Raw genomic sequence first — 23,792 nt, 5'->3', positions numbered from 1 at the left:
TGTCTTATCAAACAGGCACTTTATTTTCAGCTCTGCCCCTAAGGTAGCTTGTAGAACTCCCTGGGGCTCCCCAGAGTATGATTTAGAAAATCATTGCCCTGACTCATAATGAACTGCTGCGAGGCCTCCATTGGGCTCCTTTTCAGGCAAACGTGATTTCTCATAACAGAAGAAATCATTGTGATGTGTCATAGTATAAAATGTATATGTACTACACATGCACTAATTAGTTCTTGTACGTATGCCATATGGTTTGGCTTGGCTTATTTTAAAGCACCCAAAGTAGGACATTTGTTGCAGATGCCCTGCTATTCCATGTAGTGGATTGGCTGTGGCTATCTGTGGCTGCTGAGTGATGTCCAGTTGCTGGACACCAGGGCAGCTGATTGTCTCTGTTTTACTCTTACACTGGTGGTCAACTTCTAAATTATATACTGTGGTCTTGGAAGGGGGTTAGGGAAGAAAAGGTAGATGGATCAATGTAAGCTCCTCTTGAGATCTGCCCGGGGAAGAATACTCAAAGCATGTTTCCCGCAAGTCATCACTTTGTATTGGAAGAATATCACAGTTTGAGAAGAATGGGACAGAACAGTGAAGGCAATCTTCGTTCTAAGTTTACCTCGTGTTTGAGACATAGACTAGGTGAAGACAAGGGTTGTAGAGGCATATTGATTACAGAACTGAAATTATGAATGCTTAAATTTTTTTTGTTTTCTTAAAACTTATTAATAATCCCCCCCCCCTTAAATGTATACAATAATAAAATTTCTCCAACTGTGTTCTCTGTTTCATCTCTGATGTTTTCTTGCATAGGTAATAAAATATCTCTTTTTTTCATTCTATTCTGTATAGTCAGTATTCACTAGAATGGCAGTTATGAAAGCTTTGAATAAAATAAAAGAAGAGGATTTCCGCAAGTAAGTAGAAGCTAAGAGGCATAATGGACTTTTAGAATAAAGGGAAATGTTGGAGATAATCTGGGTTATCTCTCAGACAAGGCTGTATATATTTCAGGGACCAGGATTTTGTCTTAGTCATCATTGTATACCCAACCTCTGGCACAGTGTCTGGCATATAGTGGTGTTCAATAAATATTTGTCAAATTAATACTTGAATCTATGAATAATCCAACTTCCTTATCTTTTAGAAGAGGATATTGAGATCCAAAGAGGGAGTTGACTTGTCCAAGATTCCAAGTGGGGAATGCAGAGTGAACCTAGAACCAGGCCTTCTGACTCCTCAGCCCAGCACTGTTCCCATCACACCTTTCATCTTTCACTCCCTAGGGTTGTCCATCTCCATGGAGGGAGAAAGGGCCCAAGAGTGTCCTCACTTGTTAAAATATGCTGAAATACTTTAAATACAATAAATCTTATGTTTGAATCCTTAGTGTACTAATTTTATTAATATCTCTTCATTAGAATATTTTAATATCTTCCTAGTTAACCCTCCAGAGTAAGTAGCCTTGAATAAATTTAAAATAATGAACTTGTGGGGAAGATTTTATGTCTTTTACTGACTGAAAGGGTTCCATGGGTTCACACACTCAGCTGCTGGTTTGAGTCTGCCCAGACGCTCCTTGGAAGAAAGGCCTGGTGACCTACTTCTGAGAAACCAGCTCTTGAAAGCCCTGTGGCCACGGTTCTGCTCTGACACACATGGGGCCACCAGGAGTCTGTATCAACAACTTTTTTGGTTTTTTACTGATACTGACTAAAACCAAATCTCATAATGGGAATATTTTTATTATAGTTTAGAAAGCAAAGACAATCACTCTATACAAGCAATAGATCTGAATTTCTAAATTATTTCTTTGTTAAGACATCTTGGGAAACTATATGAAATATTTAAATGACACATTTGGGATTAAGTGCACATGTAGTTATTTACAGATAGACCCTAATCCAGTTACTAGCTTTGGAAGTTCCCAGATGGTGAACAGAGAATAAAGTTATAGCATTGCCTTTCTACCTGCCTTCACTTGGACTGGTGTTTCTTAACTAAAAGGGCAGAGCCTGCCACATTCTACTATTTCCAGCTCTGTGATCTGATTCCCAAGGTAATAGTTGGGAGTAAGGAAGAAAAAGAAAGAAAAATGGTGGAGTGCCTTCCCCACAGGTGGGACTCACTCATGTAGTGAGTGCTTCTTGGCACATCAGCTATACCCAGGTGACAGAGGATCATGTAAGCCAACAGCCAGTGTCTGTGGATAGCAAAATGGTTAAAGCCTAGACAGACTGCCACCTCACATGTATGTCTCCCTACATATACACACAAATCTTAAGGTTGTTGGAAATTATCATCTTGGAAGATGACGCCTCTTGAACGTGAAAGTTTGTAGCAGAGCCCTGATTTACTAGGTCAGTGCCACCATCATGCATTGAAAGTGGTTCTCCTGAAGGACCCTTATTGTTCTGAAACTTAAAGCTAGGGAGTAGCTTAGTCCTTGAGAGACTCAGGCTATATGTGTGTCTCAGACAATGCTGATTCATCTTGGTCATGTGATTTCATGTCTGGAAAATAGTAGCCGTAAAATGTATTTTGTTTTGCAGGCAGTTTCCTTGTCCTCCAAACTCACCAAAGGCTGTATGCACTGTTCTTGAAATTGAATGTGCTCATGGTGCTGTTTTTGTGGCTGGTAAAATATCTAGTCTAGACTATACTTAACACTGTCACCTTACTCTCCTGTCTGAAAAACTCCTCCCCTGTATCATTCTTATTGTTGTCATTAGCTTCTGATTAATTCTTTTGAGAACTACAACTGATAGCTAAGCGTATTTTAGGTTCTGTGGGCATTCTTAACTATCACACAGGAGGTCTGTTATTTAAGATAGCATGCCAAAGAGGAATGACTCTTCCCGGGTTTTAGCAGTTTTCATCAGAGCTGGCCAAGTGGACATAGGGGTAGATGTGGAAATCCGGAACTGGTCAGGAGACAGTCAGCAGGAGGGAGGATGTTTTATAACCTGAAAGCCAACTTGAAAACATAATTTTATTCTCTCCAGAATGACTAAACACTTTTAGCTTCTGCCTGGAAAAAAAAAAAAAAAATTGTTGCATTGGCTTTCCCAGGAGGTAATCTAGCAGACAATTTTTTTTTTTTTTTTAAATAATTGGTGTTTCATATGAATAGCTAAAATGAAATTGGTCTTTAGCCTTGACTCTAGCACCTTGCCCTAGGGCAGTCATAGCTTCTCTGTCTTTGTTTGGCTTTATTCATAAAGTGGTGAGTCATATTCTAATAGGATTTTTTTAATTGTAAAAACTTCAAAATTTCCTAGATTTGAACTCTTCAGCATACAGTGTCACCAATGATTACTACATTGAAAGTATTAATCAGCTGTAAAAGAAATAATTGCTGTTTTTTAAAATGGTCTTTGGTGCATTCTATTCTATTATAAGTTATTCAATCAGCCAATCAGATTAATTAATATATTGAGCCTTCCTTTAGAACTCATTTGATGCACCATTCATATCATGTCTTTAGATGTCTCTTCTCTTGTTACTTTTAAATCTTTTCATTTAATTATCTACACGTCTATATCTTGGCTCCCCAAATTAGATTGTAAGTTAGTTGAGGGTTAGGCTTTGTTTTATGTCAAAGCACCTAGGAGATTGGCACTCACTAAATAGTTGTTGCTTTTCATTTTATCCTACTGTGTTGATCACATCATTCCATCTCTTTGGCAGGGAGATATAATAAATACTCCAGGAATCTACCACAAACTCCTTGGATAATTGATGGAGAAAGGAAGCTGGAGTCTTCAGTGGAAGAATTAATTTCAGATCATCTGTTGACAGTATTTAAAGCAGAGAGTAAGTGTTACAATATTCATGATTTTAAATAACACTGTCACTCATGAAGAAATTTCTTGGAGGTGACAAGAAGGATTGCTGTATTTTGTTAATCACCCCCAAGCCTGAGCCCCATATCTTGTGTCACGCCCTGGGCCCCTCTGGCCCAGGCTGGATTTGGGCTAAGGTGCCCAAGAATTTCTTTCCTCACTCAAGGTGACTGTTCTCTCCTGGGGAGTTTGAAAACAATTGAAACTACTTTAAATGAATGCATTTCAGCCTGATCTTGGGACACCTCAGCCTAAGCCTCTTTTTTTTTTTTTTGAGAATATGAAGAAATTAAAATAAGAATTTCCCACCCCACAAAAAAATCCCAAAAACCTCACTGCCATCGAGTCAATTCTGACTCATAGTGACCTCTATTGGGTTTCTGAGGCTGTAAAATCTTTATAGAAATAGATCGCCCTGTCTTCCTTCTGCAGAGCGGCTGGTGGGTTTGAACTGCTAACTTCTGGTTAGCAGCCAAATGCCTTATCCACTACAAAATACTGTCAAATGTCTGGCTTCCAGCTTATCACAGTATTACTGGATAAAGTTCAAGCCTACAGAATATAAGCCGACAGCAACATTTCACAAAGACTTTGTAGAATTTGTGTCGTGTTTTAATTTCTTAGGTATCCATGAGCCCGAGTTTGTGGGATGAGTCAGGTTCTATCAGGCTTCTGTTTTCCTTGTTGCAACAGGCCTGTCGGTCAAAGGTAATATAAAGCCCATGATTTCACCTAGCATTAGACAAGAGGAAATAAACTAAGATTTCAATAGCAGGAAATCATGTTACACATCAGGAAGAACCGCAGGCAGAGAGTGATGCCACTCTTTAGAATGGATTTCCTAGCATTATTAGAAAGCCTTTTTGAGGGACCAGATGAACATCCAGGCTTCTCTCTGAAAAACCCGAAGAGGAGGCTTCTTTGGGAAAGGCAAGCAGATAGTCGGATGGACGGTGGCTGTCCCTTCTAGCTCTCTGGCTTGTCAGGAGGAAGTGGAAGCACTTCAAACCATATCCCTCTTATTGCTTGTTCACTGTAACTTAGGTAGGCCATTTCTTTCATTCTTTTTTTTTTTTTTTTTTAATTAAATTTTATGTTGTTGTTGAGCAAAACATGTACCAATTCAACTGGATAGTAATCTGACAACTTAATATTTTCCAAAATGTTAGAGGTGAAGGCTTTGGGCTATGGTCCTGAGCTTTTACCTACTCAATTTATTATTTGCTAGTGCCCTCGTAAGACTTTTCCCCTTACCTAAAGGAAGAAACTCAATGATTGTTTTTGATTATATTATCTCCCAGAAAAAAGTACTACTTATCTAAGTTATAAAGAAATGAACATTAAGCTTTAGAACAAAACGTCATCTTTTTCAAACTCTTTCTGGAGCCACCTTTACCCTTTCTATAAGAATATTCAAGAAACCTTCAGTTCTGATTGGTTAGGCACGAAGGAAACCCCCTTACCCTTAGGGGTTCTGGCGGGCTCTTGCAAGGTTTCCCACTTACAATCTTTCATGAAGGTAGTTTGTTATCATTTTCCATTTGAGGAATGCAGAATTACTTTTTGAATCTTCTAATGTGCTCCAGTCAGAGCTGTTGTTATTACCCAGTTACAGCGATGCTTCGAATCACATGGTTTCGTCTGCCTGTGCTGGGAGCATGTGCTGTGAGCATGTACGGTTGTTTTCCTTGCTGCCAGTGTTTTGATAGTCACTGATTTTGTCAAACTTTCTGGTGTTTTAGCCACAATATTGTGGAAATTGTATTTACAAACCTATATCAATGCTTTTTTGAGATGAAGTAGTAATTAAAGGAAAAGAAGGAGAAAAATTTGAAAAATGCCTTTCACTCAGTGACTAATAATGTAACTAATGATGTAATTCACTGTAGAAAGATTTTGCAAAACAATTTTGTTAGTATTCTTATAATCTAAGAAACATTACATGTAAGAAATATACAACTATGTTTATCACATATGATTCTATTATTAAAATTGATAATGAACATTACTAAGAATTCTGTATGGTCTGATATGAGAGGAGGCCCACGGGGGTGGGTAACACCAGGTGGGTTACCTCACTGAGTGACATCAACACTTATCACTGGTGACACAACTGTCTGGGCTTCTTTGCTAACTGGTTGGTTGTCAGGATAAAGCCTTGTTGCTTTAAATGCCTGATGAATAGCACTGATCAATTTATGGAACCTGTGCTTCTCAGCTACAGCACTTGTTACTTCTGATGAATGCCTTACATCTAACAACTATGGGAACATGGTTCTGACTGTTGTACCCCTAAAGTTATGATGGTTTTACAGCTCTGTGAAAATACCCAGTACTGTACTAAGCAGCATAGCTACTTATATAAATGGTTCTTCTGCTAGGTGGAATATACAAACTTGTTTCTCAGTCACTTCACTGTGGTACATTCTGCTATCTACTTGCTAATTCCCTAGTTAATGAGTAAACAACTCTGACACTTAAGATCAATTTGAAGAAGAAATTTTTCTCTAATACATTTGTTGGGATCTCTGGTAGCAATTCACTTTCCTTATGTAAAAGTGTTTGTCTTCTCAGTTCCTTGCTGAAAAACTTCGTCAATGCTAGCTATGGGTTTTAGTCTAAATGGCTAAACTTGATATTCTGCACCCTTTATCATCTGGCTTCTTGTCCATCTTCAGTCCCACCCCTGTCTGTCCCCGAGCGCAAGGGAGACTGTAGCCTGGTGCAGCCACCTGTAGCTCCTGAGTATTCTCGCTCTTGGTTTCATTTGGTTTTTGAACTCTCCATTCCTTTTTTTTTTTTTTTTAATTATTATTTTTATTGTGGTTTGGGTCTTTTGAACAGAAGGCTCAAATAACTTACAGAATTAGAAGGGTAAAGCAAGGCATATGTGAGTCTAGAAAACTCAACCAAGTTTTAAATATGTATTTCTTGATACCTAAGACTGTGGCCTCTCTTCCTTTTTGTCTGCTAGTATTCATCATGGCACCTTAATAAAGCTTTCAGGTTTGTTCCCAAAAAATCTCTCACTTTGGGGTTCCAGGATGTTTTCCTTAGTTTTCAAGTTTGAAATATATTTTTAATGATAAACACACCCCTTCTCCTTTAGTCTGGGTTTAGGGCTTCTCTGGCCTTCCCAAGAGCCCAACTTTTTGTAGCTCTTTATTGTTGATGGGGTGGAATTTGTGGGAAAACCGTTTTAAGGGCTAACTATGAATTTGAGATTTCTGGTCTGAGTTAGCAGTATTCTGTACAACTATATCTTTGTGTCCTGTCCATTCCTTCCACCCACCAGTCACAGGTTCTGGATCCGTCACTGTGGCACCTGTTGGTTTCTCGACATTGTGGCTGGTTAGGAGATGGGAGTGAGTAGGTGAAAGACAATCATAGCTTCAGGAAGTCAGCATCTTTCAGCTTCCCAGAAGTCATTTTGAACTCTCTACTCTGGTAGCATAGTGCCTAAGGTGTAGTGCCTAACTTGACTGTTAACCAGAAGGCTGGCAGTTCAAACCCACCAGCCACTCCTCGGAAAGGAAGTTTAGGCAATCTACTTCTGTAGTGATACTGCCTTGGAAACCCAAGGAGGGGTCGCTATGAGTCCGGTCCAACTCAACGTCATGTAACAACAACAACAACAACATTTAGCAACAGCTGTAGTAGTTCTATTCTGTCCTGAAAGGTTGCTATGAGTTGGAGTTGACTTGACAGTAAGGTTTTTGGTTTTTTTTTTTTTTTTTTAACCTACTGCTCATGTCCCTGGGGAGCACAAACAGTTTGTCCTCAACTACTCAGAGGTTTGCTGTTTGAACCCCGCTAGTGACATTGCAGAAGACAGGTCTGGTGACCTGCTTCCATAAAGATTACAGCCAAGAAAAACCCTGTGGAGCAGGCCCACTCTGTAACACTTGGGGTTGCCATGGGTCAGAATTGACTTGACTGCAACAGGTTTGGGATTTTTTGGTTACTTATCAGGAGCTCTGGTAGCATAGTGCCTAAGGCACTTGACTGCTAACCAGAAGGCTGGTGGTTCAAACCCACCAGCCACTCCTAGGAAGGAAGATGGGGCAATCTACTTCCATAGTGATACTGCCTTGGAAACCCAAGGAGGGGTCACTGTGAGTCAGGTCTGACTCGATGGCACATAACAACAGCAGTTAGTGCTACTACTTGAGTCTGTTGACTCTGACCAGAAGCTAGTCATGTTGTTGTGGGGCTTTTTAGTCACTTGACATTGGAATGCAAATACAGAACAGGGGGCTATTTGGACATAGAGGTCTCTGGAATCCTACTCCCTGCCTGGTCTAGATTCTCCACCTGGGGAACAGCTGGATCACGCTGGAACAGTGTGGCCCTTGGCTGCCCACTGGGCCAGTCATCAGTTGCTCATGCAGCACAGGGTCACCTGACTTCTGAGCAACTTGGATTCTAGGCCTGCCTTGGGTAATCTGGCCCTCACCAAACCAGCCCTAGGTTGCTCCTCTGTGAGACCCACAGGTTGGGCCCTATGAGTCAGAGGGGAGCCCACCTCACTCTGACAGTGCTCTACAGACAACAAACAGCCTGGAGCCTATGTTTTCAACAAATGTTGGCCATGACTTGCTAAAAATATTTCTTAAAGATGAAGGAAGGGTGAAATCCTATCTTTTTCTCATCTAACCATCCAAAAAAGGAGGGCTAATCTTCAGTATTATCTTCATGGGATTTTTCAAGCCTTTTAGCCTCTCTCTTTCTAAAATCTACATGGGAGTTTTGCATATAGAATCTGTCTTGGGAGAAAAATGGCTGTCAAAATTGTATATAGCCCAGTCCTCTCCTCAACCCTGCATTGTCTTTCCCAGCAATCTTGTTCTTCCTCATCTTGTGCTCTCCAAAGTGGCTGGAATGTGAAAGAATAAATACAAGCCTCCTAGCTCATAGTGACTGGCGGTTCAAACCCACCAGCCACTCCTCGGAAGGAAGGTTGGGCAATCCTACTTCCGTAGTGATACTGCCTCGGAAACCCAAGGAGGGGTCGCTATGAGTCAGGGCTGACTCGACGGCACATCACAACAACAACAACAGCTCATAGTGAAATCGCGCTCCTATTGTAGGAAGTTTCCTGTACTTGTCCTCTGCTATCCTTATCCACTATTTTATGGTCTGTGGTGTTGTTGTTAGCTCTTGAGGAGTCGACCTTGACTCATGATGACCCCATGCACAATGGAATGAAACGCTGCCCAGGCCCACACCATCCCCACAATCAGTTGCAGATCAGAATGCTGTGATCTGTAGGATTTTCACTGGCTGATGTTCAGAAGTAGATCACTAGGCCTTTGTTCCTCATCCATCTGAGTCTGGAAGTTCCACTGAAATCTGTTCAGCATCATAGCAACATGCGAACCTCCACTGACAGACAGCTAGTGGCTGCGTATGAGATGCACTGGCCAGGAATCAAACCCTGAACAGGATCTCCTGAATAGAAGGCAAGATCTCCACCACTGAACCACCACTGCCCCCATTATAGTCCATATCCCTCCCTCCATAAACAGTAAGTTCTGTAAGGATAAAGACTACGTCTACCTTGTTTGCCTGTCTCCCCAGACTCTAGCATAGTACCTCGTACATAGTAGCAACCTACAGATACTTGTTTACTGGATGAATAAATCAAGGTATGAGCCCAAGGTCTCAGCCTTTAGCCTCTATGTTGAAACACCTTCAACCTTACCACTCTAATGACAGACCATGCAGTCAGGGTTCCCAAAACATGTCTGGTCCCAGAAGGCTGGTCCTGCTTGTTCCCATGGGGACAAGTTTGAGCTGCTTGGGCTGTCTTTGTGGTGTACGGGATAGCATGGTGGTTAATAGTAGAGACTGGAGTCAGACTGCCTGCTTCAGATCCTGACCCTACCACTTACCAACTGTAAAACCTTAGGCAAGTGAATCACCTTGTCTCTGCCTCAACTTCCTCATAAGTAAAACAGGGAAAATGATAGTATCTACCTCATAGTGTTAACATAAAGAATGCATATAGAATAAGCCTGCTCATAATAATCTTTGCTGTGGTGATAATGATGAAATCATCAGGCAACTCTGTAAGAAGTTGTCACATAACCATTTCTGTGCCATTTTTTCCTTCCAATATTTGTATCTTTTAGTCTGTGAGGATCCATTTATCTTAGAATCCACACTTTTTTTTTTTTTTTTAAAGAGTTAAACCTTTTTTTTCTCCTCCTCTTTCTTTCATGGGAGCTCTGGTGGCAAGTGCCTAAGGCATTTGACTGCTAACCGAAAGGTTGGCAGTTCAAACCCACCAGCCGCTCCAGGAAGGAAGATTGAGCAATCTACTTCCATAAAGATTTACCACCTCAGAAACCCAATAGGGGTCGCTGTTCGCCTGAGTCGGAGTCGACTCAAAGGCAGTGAGTTTTTTGGTTCTTCCTTTAGTAGAGTTAAATTCTTTAATAAATATTTTTGCTTTGTTTTGATTTAAAGAAAGATGGTAGAGTTTTTACCATTAGCTTTTAGCCAGGTTGGAGGAGGCTGCCTCTCAATGACACTATGCCCTTGGCTTGCCCATGAGGTGGTGGCATGGGACAATGTGGAGATCTGGTTTTAAGGGCAGAAACACCTAGCTCCACCATTTGATTGTGTGACCTTGGGAAAATTACCTCACCTTTCTGAGGCTCAGTGTTCTTTTATTTAAAACCTAGTTCCTTAGCTGTGTTGTTGTTGTTGTTATGTGCCGTCAAGTCGGCCCCGACCCATAGTGACCCCTCCTTGGGTTTCCGAGGCAGTATCAATATGGAAGTAGATTGCCCAACCTTCCTTCCGAGGAGTGGCTGGTGGGTTTGAACCGCCAGCCTTCTGGTTAGCAGTCAAGTGCCTTAGGCACTATGCTGCAAGAGCTCCTTAGCTGTAATAAAGACTAAATGAAATACCAAACCAAAAAAACCAAACATACTGCCATGGAGTTGGACCCGACTCATAGCGACCCCTCCTTGGGTTTCTGAGGCGGTATCACTACAGAGGTAGATTGCCCAACCTTCCTTCCAAGGAGTGGCTGGTGGGTTTGAACAGCCAGCCTTCTGGTTAGCAGTGCCTTAGGCACTATACTACCAGAGCTCCTTAAATGAAATAATGCATACAAAATATTTAGCCTAGTGCCTGGCATATAATAAGCACTCAATAAATGGTAAGTGCTTTACTGCTTTCATTTCTATTTTTACTAGAGATTTAAGTGGAATGACAGCTATCCATCCCTTGAGATTCTCCTATAGGTTGTCCAAGACCTTAAGTTGGGTTTCTCCCAAAGGTTGGGGACCAGTATGTTAGAGTTATGTTGTCTCTGATTTATTTTTTTCTTTATCTGCTTTCCAAAGGTTTTAATTTTTCATCCTCTGGAAGAGAAGATGTTGATGTGAGAACATTAGGAAATGGTAAGATTGCCACAGCATCACCTGACTAGAACTAACTTTCAGATTACTACCCTGTTCACATAGCAGGTTTACTGTAGTCTCTTAGCCAAAACCAAAGTGAGACAGAGCCCAGGGCTTCTCCAAGTGGGAAGCTTTGTGTATTGTGGAGCTTCCTTTATAAATTATACAGTATATGTCTTACTAGGACTCATTTCTTCAGAGGCCATTCTTATCACATACTTGTAAATAATAAGGAACTACTGGAATAGTCGTTGCCAACGAGGTGCCTGATTTTTTTTTTCCAGAATTTTGATTATTAATTGTTCCATTTAATAATATTTTAGCAGTACTAGTAGTTTTCTAAATGCACTTCTTTACTTAAAAAGTGGCTCTGCTCTCTTAGCCTTCATTTATCTCATTTTACATGTGTTACAACAAAGATGATGAGAGTGTATCTCGAGCGATTTGAGATGTGTAGTTCCTTCCTCTCGTGAGATCCCAGAGTTTCCATTTCACTAGTAGCTTAGGCTAGGAGGATGGATTTTAGCCTGGTTTACCTGGGCATTGCTGCAGGTGACAGAAACCCACTTAATTAGTGGGTGTTCAGATTTTACTTTGTAATTAACACATGCTTGTTCAAAGGACCTTAGGGAAAGCAGTCATTTTCACACATTGCCTGTACTTGGGTTTAGCAGCCCCCCATCCTCCAAAAAAAGCCCCTTGATTCTTTTCACACATTCTTCCCTCCCCCAGATGTAGTCATGTCACTAAACTTTCAGTCCTCTAGAGCTCAACCCCTTTTTCAGACCTCCTAACCCTCTTGCATTAGCCAAAATGTTAACTCCATCAACACGTTTCTGTTTCATGACGGGGTGTGTGCTGCCAGGAAGGCCCTTTGCAATTGAGCTGGTGAATCCTCATAGAGTACATTTCACTTCACAAGAAATTAAGGAACTTCAGCAGGTAAACCACTTCCATGACATGGAAATCGTCATGTTTCTGCAACTCCGTAACTGAGCTAGAGTTGCTAATTGTTTTTCTTCTTCTGCTACAGAAAATTAATAACTCATCTGACAAAATCCAGGTTCGGGACTTGCAGCTTGTCACAAGGTAAGTAAGTTGGGCTCAGTGGAGATGATCTTACAAGGCAAGTTTTTGTTGTAAATCATGCTTTTGTTAAGGGACTTTTTCCAGAATATATAAAGAACTCTTTTAAGTCAATAATTAAGTAAATAAAAAATGGGGAAAGGATCTCCATTTCTCCAAAGGAGATGTATGAAAAACCAATGAGCACATGAAAAGATGCTCAGCTTCATCAGCTATTATGGAAATATCAGTCAAGAGCAAAATGAATCCCACTGCACACCCACTAGAGAGCTCTAATGAAAAAGATAGATAGTAACAAGTGTTGACAAGGATGTGGAGAAATTGGAACCCTCATACATTGCTGATGGGTTTGTAAGTGGGATCACTTTAGAGAATTACCATTTTCTCAAAAGATTAAACATAGTTACCGTATAACCTAACAATTCCATTTCTAGATATGTACCCAAGAAAAACAAAATTGTATGCCTACACAAAGACTTATACATGAACACTCACCAAAAAACAAACTCACTGCCGTGGACTCAGATCTGACTCATTGTGACCCCTCCTTGGGTTTCTAAGGGGGTCTCACTATGCCAGTAGATTGCCTAATCTTCCTTCCAAGGAGTGGCTGGTGGGCTTGAACCGCCAGCCTTCTGGTCAGCAGTCAAATGCCTTAGGCACTATGCCACCAGAGCTCCTATGATAGTAGTATTCAAAATAGCCAAAAAGTAGAAAAACCCAAATTATGCCAATTGATGCATAGATATACAGAATGTGGTATATCCCCACAATGGAATATTATTCAGTAATAAAAAGGAATAAAGTACTGATGATACATGCTACAACATGGATGAACCTTAAAACATGAAGTGAAAGAATCCAGACACCAAACACCACATATTGTATGATTTCATTTTATATTAAGTGTCCAGAATAAAGAAATATATAGAGACAAAAAGTTGGTTAGTGGTTGTCTAGGGCTAGGAAGATAGGGGAATGAGGAGGGATGGTTTATGGGTACAGAGTGGAGTTTCTTTTGAGGATGGTAAAAGAAGTCTAAAATTAGATTGTGGTGATGGCTGTATAACTCTGTAAACATACTCAAGATCATTGAATTGTAGAGTTAAAATGGTGAATTACATGGTATGTAAATTATATCTCAGAGCTTTTTGTTTTGTTTTGTTTTTAAAGGGTAGTTTGGGGCAATACTTATGTGTATTTTATATATTCAGACAAATTTTCTATTATTGTTTTTGTTTAGAGAGGCAATAGGACATATGAAAGAAGGTGAAGAAGAAAAGACCAAGACCTATAGTGCCTTAATATGGACAAATAAAGCAATACAGAAGAAAGACATTGAATTTCTAAATGACATAAAGGTAGTGGAAGTGCTTCCATCCTTTCTGTTTTATTTTTCTACTGCCCACACAAGAATCTGTCGTTTTCTAGTTTATTTCCAGGCTTTGGGGTCTGTCAGACCTGGATTCAAGTCCTGACTTTGCCACTTACTACCTGAACAACTGGGCGATTCATATATCCCATCCTGCCTCTGCATTTCTTGGTTGTGTGACTTTGGACAAGATACTTAACCTCTCTGTACTTCAGTTTCTTCATCTACAAAATCAGTTAGGAGAATTAAATGAGTTTAGTCATATAAAGCACTTAGAACAGTGCCTGGCATGTAGAGAAGAATAACAATGTTATTCTTGTATAACCAAAACCATACCAAACTCACTGCCAACAGTTGTAGCAGTCTAGACCTACTCGAGGGGATACTATTATGGCTTACCTGTAGATGGGTTATAACTAATCCTGGTAGCACAACAGTTAAGCACTGGGCTGTTAACTGAAAGGTAGATGGTTCAAAACCACTCAGCAGCTCCGCTGAAGAAAGAGCTGGTGATCTACTCCCATAAAGATTAAACCCACTGCCATCGAGTCAATTCTGACTCAATAGTGACCCCTATAGAGTTTCCAAGGCTGTACATCACTATGGAAGCAGACTGTGTCATCTTTTTCTCACAGAGCAGCTGGTGGGTTCAAACTGCTGACCTTTTAGTTAGCAGCCCAATGCTTAACCACAGTGCCATCAGAGCTCCTTTCCTTGGCTGCTAACCAAAAGGCAGGTGGTTTGAGCCCACCAGCTCTCTATGGGAGAAAGGAGAGACAGTCTGCCCCTACAGATTACAGCCTAGAAAACTTCTATGGGGCAGTTCTACTCTGTCACATGGATTTGCTATGAGTTGAAATCGACTCAGCAATACCTAACAACAACACACCTATTTAAAAACAAAACAAAAAGCCCAACATGTGATCCCATTTGATGTATGTGTTAGTGTGTCTCCGCACCTGCCTAAAAATGTTAGGAAAAAAGATAGAGGTAGATCTACATCTGTGACTTCCAGGGACATCTATGAACGTATTCAGAGAAAAAAGCAAAGTACAGAATAGTGTTTATAGTGTGAATGTTTAGGTGACACCAATCAGACTCCATTTACATTTGTGCATGAGGGTGCATAGGTTTGTAGGAACATGGAGAAAATTATGAGTGGGTATACACAAAGCTGTTGCATTTATAATCTTGGAGTGTGGGGAGAGCTTTATCTATATTTGAATTGCACTATAAGGTACAATAAACTCATGTTCCTTTTGTAATTTGAAAATGAAAATCAAGGAACAAAAATTATCATATCAATAAGTTTGTGGATAAATTTGGGATGTAATCTAGCTCTCTAGACAAGTCATTCACTGGCTTTTTTTTTTTTTTCCTTTATTTTTTATTTTTTCAATTTGTATTGTGATTTGGGTGAAAGTTTACAGAGCAAATTCATTTTCCATACAGCAGTTCATACACATTTTGTCTCATGACATTGACTGCAATTCCCCACAATGTAACAGCCTTCTTCCCACTTTCTCTCCATAGTCACCTCTTCCCTGTGTCCTTCCCTCCCATGCACTCCCCCCACCCCCACCCCCAGCTGTCTCCCTGCATTCACCTGCTTTGAGAAGCTTCTCTTTACAACAAAGGGATGGACTAGATCATCTCCAATGGCCCCTCTAGTTTGATGTTCTGTGATTCTATATCTAAGGCCCTTTGGCTTTTGGGTCTATTATTTAGGGTCTTTAGGGTGTTACTTATAGACAGGTACTTTTAAGATTGCATAGCAAATTTCTAAACCTTTCTTTTCCTTCACATGTGTACAAATCATTCAGAATACTGGGGAAAAAACAAACTCTTACTTAAAAAATGGTTCACTGTTTGGGGAAAACCATAGAGCCGATTGAGATGAAAAGATGACTTCTGTAGGCATGGACTAAGTGGTGCAGGGGTCTACTTCATGATCCACAGCCCAAGCTAACAGCAGGACTAATGAGACTAGTTAATTTCTAATTATTTTTTAGGTGTTAGGGTTAAAATTGTTTTCAAATACTCCTATTGGCATCAAACTCAGAAAAATTGAATTGCTGCCCCATTCTCAGAAACAGTCACTTCAATACTGTTCTCCTCTTTTTTTAAGAGCATACTACTTCTAAGAAAAAACAAAACAAAAAAGCCCCACGTGTATGGTGTGTTTGTGAGTATTTCTGAAAATTCAGCATTATGGGGACAGATGGGTACAATGTAAGAAGCAATGAAGTGGTTTCCTTTCATCAGCTAGAAACAAGCAGACCATCAGAGACATGTGCCCATGTATTTCCTCGGAAGGAAGGTTGGGCAATCTGCTTCTGTAGTGATACAAGGAGGGGTCCCTATGAGTCAGGTCCGACTCGACGGCACATAACAACAACAACATGCTGGAAGCAGGGGCAGTGGGATCTAGTTTTCAGCTGATACTTCCATTGACTGGCTCATGGGTCCAAGTCTTGGGAGCGACTGGAAGGGAAAGAAGCAGGGAGAAGAACGGTCATTACGTAGTCCCACATTTACAAGCTGCCTGTTTTGGTACTCTAAAGTGGAGGCCATATCTTTACATGTTCCTTAATAGTTAAGGTTTGTCCTTTAATTTTTGGTCTCTTTGGCTAGAGAAATGTCAAGCCTTATGGAGACAGCTTATCTCATCAGAACAAAGTGCTTTAAAAATCAAAGAGTTACAGAATCATAAAAACCACAGAGTGGCGGGGGCAGGCATTGACTCACTGCTCTGATAAAAGTAGTCACACCCTTTCAAGTGTCATCTTTGTCAGAACTAACTGTTTCTTTCTTGGTGGAGGCCTTGATAGAGGTGAGACTAGACAGAAACCTTTCTTTTCTTAGCAGGGCTTCAGGTGCTCACTAATCATGTAAATTAAGAAGGAGTTGTTCCAACAAGAAATTGCAGAGAATTCAAAGTTCTTATGAACTTGTATTTCTGGTTATGCCCAATATCTATTTTTAAAACTTGGCATCAGCTGACCTTTTAAGATATTAGGCTTTATTTTTTAATATCTTGTGACATAAAGGAAAATCTCTAATTTGAACTGTAAGAAGGATAAACGTGTGCCCCTGAAACATCTGGATTGTAAAAAGACACACACTACTATTATTCTCCAATAACTTAGACTGGGTGAACAAATGCCAAGACAGGTCCTGGTTTATTATGCACACATATTCATAATTATTATATTGAAACATCACCCTAAGCAGTAATGCAGCTAACTGAAAGGGCAGAAGTTTGAATACACCAGCCATTCCACAGTAGAAAAGACACGGCTCTCTGCTCCCTGAAGATTACACTTAGGAAACCCTATGGAGCAGTTCTAGTCTATCCCATGTTGTTATGTGCCGTCGAGTCGGACCCGCAGGGTCACTGTAAATTGAAATCATTTGACACCACCCAACAACAACAACATATAAACCCTGTAAGTAGATGCATGATTCTCCCTAAAACCTGCAAATCGCCCACACATCCTAGTGATGCTGATGGCCCACGGTCTGCAACCCACCATTTCCCACCCCAGCCTAAAATCCCATTACTCACTCTGTTGGGTTAGAAAACAAAACAGCATTGTCTTCTGGAAGAATTCTGTTGAAGTAAAGGGCATGGTAGAACTTCAGGATCCTAATCAACGTGTGTTAAATATTAGAGCCAAAAGGGACCTTCCAAAAACCCACTGCTGCTGAGTTGATTCCAACTCATAGCAACCCTATAGGATAGAGTAGAGCTGGCCTATAGGGTTTCCAAGGCTATAAATCTTTGTGGAAGCAGACTGCCTCATCTTTCTCCCACGGAGCAGCTGGTGGGTTTGAACCATTGACCTCTCAGTTAGCAGTCAAGTGCTTAAACTATTGTACCAGGAAGGCTCCTTAAAAGAGATGTTGGGTGGGAGAAGGAAGGGCTGGTTGTGCCCAGGGAGTTAGCTCAGGGTGCAGAAGAGTATGAAGGGATGGACACTGGGAGGAGGTAACTATGGGGAGGAAGTGGGAGGGGAGCTGCTGCATTGTAAATTTTGGTCAATGACATGAGACAAAGTATATGTGAACTGCTGTATGAAAAGTGAATTTACTCAGTAAATCTTCACCCAAATCCTAATAAAAAAAAAAGAGATGTTGGGGATCACTTGTTTCAAAGCCCTTATTTTATGGTGAGGCTACTGGGGTCCAGACAATTAGTAGTTATGGAGTAGGTTATGAGAAGTGCCACAGAGTCTGACCCTAAGTGGATAACATGTATTATAGTATTAGTTTCTCCCTTGACAGTGATAGATGGAGTCCCCTGAAGAAAACATCTGTGGCGAACCAAGGATGACAAAGGTGGCATTAACACCTGGTTTCACTGGGCGGTGAAGCTCTGACTCCCTGGTTGTTTATCATATCCCCTTCTAGGACTTAAAGATTGACCAGAAAACACCTCTCCGGGTCCTTCACCGGAGGCCCTTGGCTGTGCGAACTCGGATCGTTCACACCATGGACACACAGTATGTGGACGAGCATCATTTTCGTCTCTGTCTGAAGACTCAAGCTGGGACGTATCCTTCCACATAGCAGTACTCTAACCAGAACCCCAGTGGGAATTAATGTCGTCCTAAAAAATAGTTTCAACTTGGTCTGGGAGGTATAAGGAAAAGCATTATATTGAAGAATAATCTAATTTTTTTGGTTTGAAGTCCCCCCTACCACATTTGTGCTTTTCAAAAACATTTTTAAACCATAAGGGAGCAGCCAGTCCAATGTCAACTTTAAAGTTATTTATTAGTTAAGTACTTGGTTACTAACCAAAAGAAGCCTCAGAAGACAGGCCTGGAGATCTGCTTCTGTCTGAGAAGTCACAGCCCTGAGAAGCCTGAGGAGCAGTTCTACTGTACAACACTTGGGGTTGCCATGCTTTGGGATCGAGTGGACAGCAACTGGCTTTTTGGTTGTTTCACATAATTCTAGCATCTCACACAGTGCTGAGCACATAGTGAGAACACAGGAAATACTTTTGATTGATTGATTTGTTGTCTACATATTTGTAAAGTCACATATTCATGACTACATTTGGGTCCTAACAGCATTCAAACATTTGCTCCAGGTAGTATATGAGAATGGTACCACTTTACGTGTCAGTTTTAATTTTGGCCACCGGCTCATTAACAAAAAAGCAAACTCACTGCCATCAAGTTGGTTTCGACTCATAGCAACCCCTCCTTGGGTTTCTGAGGTAGTATCTCTACAGCAGTAGATTGCCCAATCTTCCTTCTGAGGAGTGGCTGGTGAGTTTGAACCACCAGCCTTCTGGTTAGCAGTCTAATGCCTTAGGGACTACACCACCAGAGCTCCCAACTGGCTCATTGCAACAAAGAATATTCTTTCTCTTCATGCTTTGTTAAAAAACAGAAAACTTCAGATTACATATCATTTGTTTGAGCCTTATATATGTGGGTGATAGTAATATTGTATTGCCATTAGCATCGTTTTAAAATACTACAAATAACTTTGTGTTATAAATAGAAAAGATTGCAAGTCAGAGTTAAAATACACTCAGTCCAAGCTGATAATTTGTTCATAGCCTAATTTGTATGGTTTTGTATCAGAACTGAGTTACTGATTAAAATTTATCAGGACACTTCAGTAGTTTTGGCTTTAACTTTGCTTTTCAAGTATGTCCCTCTCCTTTGCTTGTTTCTTGATCTTATACTGTTTCATGATCAGTATCTCTCCAGCAGCATGAAGTGATAAAAAGCCTTCTAATTGGTATAAAACCCATGATTTCCATTTGTAAATAATAATAAAAAAAATCAGCTTTTAATCATCATATAGCATTGTCACTATATTTCTGTAAGTAGTCTGTCCATGCCCATAATAGGAGTGACCAGGATTTCTCACCTAAACCAGGGATAGGTTTACTCCGACACTCACTCTCTCTCTCTCTCTCTCTCTTTTTTTTTTTGCAGTTTGCATCAAGGGGTGATCTATTTAGATCCCAGTAGGCAAATCTTTATATCATTGTTTGGAATGCATTTACCAACTGTGGATGAAACATGGATGGAATTCAAAGAAATCACAGATTTCTTTTGAACCCTTTTGACCTAATCCCAAATTTAGTTTTGGTGTTTCATGGAGAAATGCACTGGCCTCTGGGAGAAGCTAATGTCTTTTCAATCACACTAAAACAGAACCGGCATGTACATGTACTTAAGGCATTAGCCAAGAAAGGTTATTTGGCAAAGCTTTAGATAGCAAATGGTTACACAGACGTATATGAAATTTTTCACATATTCCATTTATTTTGTATTGTTGTTGTTCTTGTTATTTGCCGTCGAGTCAGACCTGACTCTTAGCAACCCATCCTTGGGTTTCTAAGGTGGTATCTCTACGGAAGTAAATTGCCCAGCCTTCCTTCAAAAGAGTGGCTGGTGGGTTTGAATTGCCAGCCTTCTGGTTAGCAGGCAAGTGCCTTAGGCACTATGCCACCAGAGCTCCTTTTATTTTGTATACAACGTATATATTTATGTTGCTCAATATACTACCTCATTTGACTTAAACCTTGTACCGCTTTGGACCTTTTAACTGGTTATTCTGGGACTTTTTTGGTTCAGCTTCCCTCATCATTGCTACTCAGAAGTACATTCTCTAAAGAAAGTTCATAGTAAGGAAAAGAAATAGTAATTGTTGAGAAATTATGAGTTCAGCCAAGAAGACAGTTTCTAGACAATTATGTCTCACTCTTGAGGTCAAAGCATTTGTTGAATACATGAAGAGTGAATACATGTTCAGAAATTGAGGAGGACATAATGCATATTTTAATTGTTGATTCTTATACTTATTTTATTTAATGGTATTCATAATCTGGGAATAAACTTACTTTTCCTATTCAAATTATACTAAATATTTTTTTACTGAGTACTGGCAAAAACACTGGGTGTCTTTTAGATAAATATTGTCAGGGCTGAAAATACAGTCCTATATAAGGAATGTTAATGACATTTTATTCATTCCAGAGTTAGTAATTGATGTAAAAATTTGAAGACCTGTGAGAGAAACAGAAAGTTGCCCCTTTTAAAAAAGAAAGAGGGAATTAGCTTAATTCTACCACCCATGTTAGCAAACAACTAAAATGTAGACCCTTTGATAATCCTTCTGAAAGGCCTTCATCAGGACTGAACGAATATTCTCAATGTCCTTCCCATCCTATTGCTATGTACCACGTGTGGCAAGGAAACCATCATTGAAGTCATCCTGTGTGTGACGCTATGGAAATTTGCTGAGTGGCAGATACCAGCTGTCATTATTGAAAAATGGAACCAGAAAGATAATGGAAGTTGTGGCAAACAAAAAATAGTTGAGTTTTGTTTGTTTGTTTTAGGTTTGAACTATAGCTAATTTTTAAAACCTTGACCTTGGAGATGAGCACAAAGAAAAAAAGTCATGGCTCTTGGTAAGTTTGATATAAACACAGACCCCCAGGGCCAGTTATTGGCTGTCAGACTGGTAGAAACCAGTTTGCCATAGCATATGTTCTAAGACACGCATCAGAAGTCATAGCTCGGAAATAACCTCTCCTTTGTAACATTTCTGCCTTTGTCATTTCCCTTTCATCTATCAAATCTCACCAAATAGTTGGTACTACATGGTTATCTTCATTTTTTCCTTAAACAAACCCCAGCTACATTAAAGAGTTTGTACACGGAGACTTTGGGAGAACCAAGCCGAACATCGGCTCCCTGATGAACGTGACCGCAGACATTCTTGAACTGGATGTTGAGGTAAACTGTTTCACTGCACACTGCACATTTGTTCATTGAGATGCCAAATTCAGCCAGTTAGGAATTGTGCTGTTCACCTTCATAGGACTGGAGAACGGTCAAGTTTTCATTGTATTTCAGAGAAAGACTATTTTCAGAATTTTTATTTCTTTTAAAACAAAACAAAACAAGGTCTCATTTATGATCCTTGCAATGGTACGGCTCATTTACTCACTGTGCTTTGCATATGGCATCAGTCTAAACCCTTACACCAAGTAATGAAATAAATGTGTAAGTGGCCTTCCTATGTCATTTGGACTCTAGGAGTTAAGTCCTTCCATATACATTTTATTTTATTCATACCTGTTTTATTTTATAAAGAATTTAAGGCAGCCCACACAGAAACATATATGTAGGACAGAGGGAGAATATAAGATGGGCCAATGGTTATTAACAAAATTGTCGATAAAGGACCCCAATAATGTGGTTGAAGTTGTCAGCTCTCACAGTCTGAATTGAAACAAGGTTAAATTCTGCAGTGATTAGAGGAATGTATACAATAGATCTTTCAGGCAATTCTCCATAAATATTTTTTCTTATCTGAGCACCAGTCAGGATTAAGCCACAAACGGTGCTCCCTGAATATCTGATTAAGAGAACTTGTCTCTCTTTTGCCCAAACACTCCTTAGGAGAGGCCAGCATTTTGCACTTGGGTATGGTATCAGTTGCAGAAAGAAGTGGGCAGAGTTGCCTGGTGTGAAAACAGCTGTGCTAAACATAAGACCACTGGAGCATTATTACTTGGCTACTTTCAGAATACCGCTTACACGGTCCCTACGGGACAGCCAGTGAGAACGCCTACAAGCTTGCAGGCAGCCTCCTTCGTAAGACTGTCATTTTGAGGAAGGCAGACTGCTGTTAGGGAAAAATCCCAACTGCATTCATCTTTTCTGACCTTAATTTTGAGAACAGTTTAGGAATGTCATAGCATCACAAAGGCCCAAGTTTCTCAGCCTTGATTGTCCCTTTAGAATCACCTGTGGAACGTTTTAAAACATACAACACGCCCACCCTCCTTTTCCCTCAACATACAGACACAAGCTTTAGTCAATAATGTAGAGTGTTTAGACTCGAGAAAACCAAACCAAACTCACTGCCATTGAGTCGATTCCAACTCATAGCAATCCCCATTGGGTTTCCAAGGCAGTAAATCTTTATGGAGTTAGATTGCCCCATCTTCCTTCTACAGAATGGCTGGTGGGTTTGAACCACCAAGCTTATGGTTAGCAGTCAAATGCCTTAGGCACTAAGCCACTAGAATGCCCTAGGCTTGAGAAACCACCCATTAATTTATATGTAGGTAGCTGGTTTACAGTTATATTCTGAAACAAAACTGAAATAAGTATTTCTTGGGGTTTGTACAAGATGTACACATATATAGTAACAAGTTATTGAGTTTCTCTAGTAAAACTTTTCTGAATCCGGTATGTGTAGTGACTCATGGATTAATGAAAGATTTATTTTTTAGTTAATCATTTCTTCTTTAAACTTGAAATATCAAAAACAACACAGGTACCTTGGAAATACAAAAAAAAAAAAAAAAAAAACCACCTTTCTTCTAAGATAGGCCCCAAAGGGTAATTAAGACCAGGTGTGCTTTGATACTTCTGTGACCTGGAATGTGCTTGTTAATATGAGAGACAGATAGTCTGCTTTTCTGTAATTTCATAATTACTTGAAGATCAAGATTTTGTTCCACAAGAGCCAAACCAGGGTAGAGATAGATGAATTGGATTTTAAAAGAAAGAAAAATTTTGCTGAAGTGAAACACAGAGAGCCTTAATCTTTTTCTAATTCCAGGTGATAATTTCATAGAGGCTTTGTTAAAGGCAGAGTGGGAGATGAAAGTGCTCAGAAGAGGAAAAGCTGCCCAAAAGAGATTTTAGAGGGAAAGCTAGTGTTACCACCTGGATTGTTGTGCTGCTTTATTCATAAATGCATTTTATTTACTCTGTTCTAAGTCAAAAGGCACAATTAATAACCAGCTGAGGAACCAAATACTGTTACTCAGTTAATTCAGAGACCAACGTTGGGCCCAAGAATCAATGGTCATCTTTTTTTTTTATTGTGATATGGGTGAAGATTTACAAAGCAAATTCACTTTCCATACAGCAGTTCACATATACTTTGTCTCATGTCATTGACCACAGTTTACCACAATGCAGCAACAGCTCCCCTCCCACTTCCTTCCCATAGTTACCTCTTCCCAGTGTCCATCCCTCCATACACTCCTGCCCCCTGAGCTGTCTCCCTGTGCAT

The 23,792-nt window shown here is 40.1% G+C and overlaps 1 protein-coding gene across 1 annotated transcript in view; it reads left to right on the top strand.

The window, feature by feature from the left end:
* The window catches only part of PUS10 (pseudouridine synthase 10), a 103,063-nt gene that overhangs the window by 75,432 nt on the left and 3,839 nt on the right, over window positions 1-23,792 (top strand). The window contains exons 8-16 of the mRNA XM_007938023.2: window positions 853-917; window positions 2,553-2,638; window positions 3,691-3,816; window positions 11,204-11,260; window positions 12,126-12,202; window positions 12,294-12,349; window positions 13,590-13,707; window positions 18,132-18,274; window positions 21,394-21,493. Of these exons, the coding sequence (XP_007936214.1) occupies window positions 853-917; window positions 2,553-2,638; window positions 3,691-3,816; window positions 11,204-11,260; window positions 12,126-12,202; window positions 12,294-12,349; window positions 13,590-13,707; window positions 18,132-18,274; window positions 21,394-21,493 (828 nt within the window). The remainder of the gene's footprint in view (window positions 1-852; window positions 918-2,552; window positions 2,639-3,690; window positions 3,817-11,203; window positions 11,261-12,125; window positions 12,203-12,293; window positions 12,350-13,589; window positions 13,708-18,131; window positions 18,275-21,393; window positions 21,494-23,792) is intronic.

The sequence above is a fragment of the Orycteropus afer genome, unplaced genomic scaffold (genome assembly GCF_000298275.1).
Source record: "Orycteropus afer afer isolate SDZICR_OR568_19922 unplaced genomic scaffold, OryAfe1.0 scaffold00046, whole genome shotgun sequence".
NCBI classification, from domain to species: domain Eukaryota; kingdom Metazoa; phylum Chordata; class Mammalia; order Tubulidentata; family Orycteropodidae; genus Orycteropus; species Orycteropus afer.
The sequence above is the reverse complement of the archived record's forward strand: the minus strand, read 5'-3'. Positions and strand labels throughout refer to the sequence as shown.